This window comes from Nicotiana tomentosiformis, chromosome 3, assembly GCF_000390325.3.
Source record: "Nicotiana tomentosiformis chromosome 3, ASM39032v3, whole genome shotgun sequence".
Classification (NCBI taxonomy): Eukaryota; Viridiplantae; Streptophyta; class Magnoliopsida; order Solanales; family Solanaceae; genus Nicotiana; species Nicotiana tomentosiformis.
This window is the reverse complement of record NC_090814.1, coordinates 125,931,856-125,935,663: the sequence shown is the minus strand read 5'-3', so window position 1 is coordinate 125,935,663 and position 3,808 is coordinate 125,931,856. Positions and strand designations below refer to the sequence as shown.

Below are 3,808 nucleotides of genomic sequence, written 5' to 3'. Positions count from 1 at the left end.
TTGCTGAGTGCTGAAAACCTTTTGAACATAAAGATTCTGTCAATTTGTCATACCATTGTCTGCTAGCCTGTTTGAGCCTATATAGAGATTTTCTTAGCTTGCACACTAGGCTACTGTCATCTACCATCAAGCCCTGTGGAATCTCCATGTATACTTCTTTATGTAAGTCCTCATGGAGGAAAGCATTATTTACATCCAACTGGTAATGACTACATCCCCTTTTTACTGCAATGGTCAGCAATGTCCTAACTATAGTCATCTTCACCACTGGAGAGAATGTCTCAGTGTAATCAATCCCTGCTTCCTGATATAATATTTCACCATATGTCTTGCTTTGAATCTCTCTATGCTGCCATCAGCTTTGTGCTTGATTTTGTATACCCACTTGCAACCTATGGCTTTCTTTCCTGTAGGTAAGTGCACTAAATCCTAAGTATGGTTAGTGTGTAAAGCCTGAAATTGATATGTCACAGCTGCCTGCCATGCAGGATTCACAGTTGCCTCCTCCTAAGAGTTTGGCTCACAGTCATGTGAAATGTTCCTTAAAAGATGCTGACTTTCATGGTTAAAGGTATTGAATGCAACATGATGCTTATTAGCAAATAATGTAGTAAGTGAAGTTCAGTCAATTTGGGAAGTGGTAGGCTGTAAATTTGGTATGGAGCAAATATATTCCTTAATGTGTGAAGGAGTTGTGTGAGTTTTGGATGATCTTCTCAATTGTGGAAGATCTGATTGGTTGGTGAGGGTGGAATCATTATTTTGATGTGCATGTCTTTCAGGTGAAGTAGTAGTTTGGTTTGTAGCGTTTAGGTCTTCAACTTATGAAACAGTATGGGTAGGTGAGTCAGTGGTCTTCCTATCAGACAGGCAATCATCTCTCAAACTACAAGGGTCAGGATCAATGCATGTTGAAGTGGAATCTGGAAATGATTTAGGAAAGCTAGAAGAATTAGACTTAGACTTAGTGGCAAAAGGAAATATATTTTCATGAAACTGAACATCCCTAGAAATATGAATCCTCTTAGTGGCCAAGTCTAGGACATTGTACCTTTTGTTCCAAAGAGATATCCTATGAACACATGAGGTATGAATCTTGGTTCAAACTTATCCTTGTGAATTTTCAAAGTGGTAGGATAACACAAGCAATCAAAACTCCTAAGATGTGAATAATTGGGCTTACTATTATAGAGAATCTCAAAAGGACATTTATTTTTAAGAACTGAGGAAGGCAATCTATTTATCAGGTATGTAGCAGTGAGGACGCACTCCCCCCAATATCTCATGGGTAATTTGGACTGGTATAATAATTCTCTGGTAGTTTCAAATAGGTACTTGTGTTTTCTCTCCACCACATCAATTTATTGTGGTGTGTATGGACAAGTTTTCTGGTGAACAATTCATTTGGTTTAGAAGTATGACATTGACTCATTGTTGACAAATTCTAGGCCATTGTCTGACCTAATGATTTTGACTGTGGTTTTGAACTGATTTTCTATCATGGAAATAAAGGCTTTGAGGACATGCAGAACATTACTTTTACAGCTTAATAAGTGAGTCCGGGTTGATCTACTGAAATCATCAACCAAGGTCAAAAAATATCTAAAATTGCCATGCGTGTTTACATAATAAGGGCACCATAGATCCATGTGTATTAGTTCAAAGATTTTAGTAGAAGTAGTGGTACTATGTGTAAATGGAAGTCTGTTTTTTCTGGCCATTGGGCAGATTCAGCAAAAGAAGGGTTGTCTGGGAGCAAAAGTGACTGGTATTGTGAAAATTCTCCTCATTTTTATAAAAGGTACATGTCCTAGTCTATTGTGCCACAAGTGATCAGCAACATTTCCATGAGACATAACAGAAGATATTGAAATAGAATTAATAGCAAAAGAGTCAATCATATTGATTGAATGGAACATATTTACATTGTTAGATGGACATGATGATTTATTTACAAATGCAAATGAATGAGAAGGATGACTCTTAACTCTACTTGTAGCATCAACAGATGTAGGAAGACATGAACTAAAGTACTTTAAAAGATCAAAGTTGAAAGCAGAAATGAAATTTGACTTAGACTCATGACCGAGACACATTGACCAGAGGAAATATAGGCCACTTCTTGCCTCACTAATTTCTAGAGGCCTCTTCATTGAAGGGGCCTGCATTAAACAGAGATACCTATTGAAGTTAACCATACAATTGAGATGCACAATTAATGAGTGAATTGAGATGAGATTAAATTTGAAGCTAGGCATATATAATACTCTAAACAATGTTAGACTGGGACCAAGGAATGCATCTCATATTTCTGTCACTTTGACTCTGTATCCATTAGGTAGGGTAACTAAAAATAGGTAAGGTAAAGTCTTGATGTTGGTTAGAAAGGCTTTTCTGTAAGTCATGTGGTTTGAGGCTCCACTATCTAGTATCCATAAGCCAGCAATAGATTTAGAACATCTACACATAGTTGTTTCTGCAATCTCTTTATAAGTAGAGCAATCTAGAATACTTGCAAAGTTTGCAGCTCCACAGGCTATGTTGTTTGAATTCTCCCCTGTATTTCCAGCTTGGAAAGTCTCCAGCAAGTTCAACAATTGTCCATATTGTTCCTTTGTCAGACCTGGCACACCTTGCTTTGAATTCTTGTTCTCTGATCCTTCAATACTTCCACCAAATGACTCTTCACAACCTCTATGAACATTTGCAGCAGACCCTGCATTTCTGCCTTTAGTGAACTTGAAGTCTTGTGGAAATATAATTATTCTATAGCATGTTTCTTTTATGTGCCCCGGCTTCTTGCAATAGTCACAGAAAAGTTTTGACTTGTTGAGTGTGTGATTTCCTTTGAATGAGTTATTCCCTGTGCCCCGTCTATGTGGAGTATAGTTAGTTCTGAATGTGCTTTGTCCAGGTCCATTGGCATTGAGTGATGCAGACTCCATGGCCAATTGGTTGTTTGTCCTGAATTCTCTTTGCTTCTCATCTTGAATTAGAATGGAGAAGGCTTATGCAAAGCTAGGCAATGGGTACATCATTAAGATGCTACCCCTCACAACTGCATAGACTTCGTTAAGCCCCATTAGAAACTGAATTAGTATGCGATCTTGTTCAGCTTTATGCATATTTGCTTTGGCTCCACAAGTGCATTGACAACTACATTGTGCGTGGGCATTTAAAGTTTTTAATTCCTCCCAAAATCTCTTCATTTTTGTGTTATATCCTATGATGTCAAAAGCACCTTGACTAAGGTCATTTATTTCCTTTTGAAGCTGATAAAGTTTTGCCCCATTGATGTGATCGTATCGGTCCTCCAATTCTTGCCATAACTCTTTGGCATCATTGACGTACTGTAGACTGTCTGCCAAATCGTTTGAGAGTGAATTAAAAATCCATGACGTCACCATGTCGTCACATCGAGCCCACTGGTTGAAGGTCGCATCATTAGAGCCCGATTTCTTACATTTTCCAGTGATGAATCCGACTTTATTCTTCAGTAAAAGAGCTCTAAGAATGCCTCTCCTCCAGGATCTATAACCAACTCCGTCAAAGGCTAGCGGCACCACCATTGTTCTGGCACTCTCAGACTGATTCATGTACAGCGGACTAGATGTGTCTAGGCTAGGGTTAGTTGTATCTGAGGTATCCTTATCTCCGGCCACGATTCAATTCAAATTAGTAGAGAAGATTGATCAATTATGAAGAAAATGAGAGAAAATTGATGGTAGGCTATAATCTCGTATTTTAGTCGCTTACTGCACTCTAATTCACTACACTTTACTTGTGTTGAGTTCTAATTGATAGTGTT

General features: G+C 38.2%; 1 protein-coding gene across 1 annotated transcript; it reads right to left on the bottom strand.

Moving 5' to 3' along the window:
* Window positions 1-3,008: 3,008 nt before the first annotated feature.
* LOC138908461 (uncharacterized) lies at window positions 3,009-3,596 on the bottom strand. The gene has a single exon (XM_070199128.1). It carries the CDS (start codon window positions 3,594-3,596, stop codon window positions 3,009-3,011), a length of 588 nt encoding a protein of 195 aa, XP_070055229.1.
* Between the last annotated feature and the right edge of the window lie 212 nt (window positions 3,597-3,808).

Excerpts from the sequence above, each read along its gene's own strand:
- LOC138908461 (XM_070199128.1), bottom strand. The coding sequence starts at position 3,596 with ATGAATCAGTCTGAGAGTGCCAGAACAATGGTGGTGCCGCTAGCCTTT.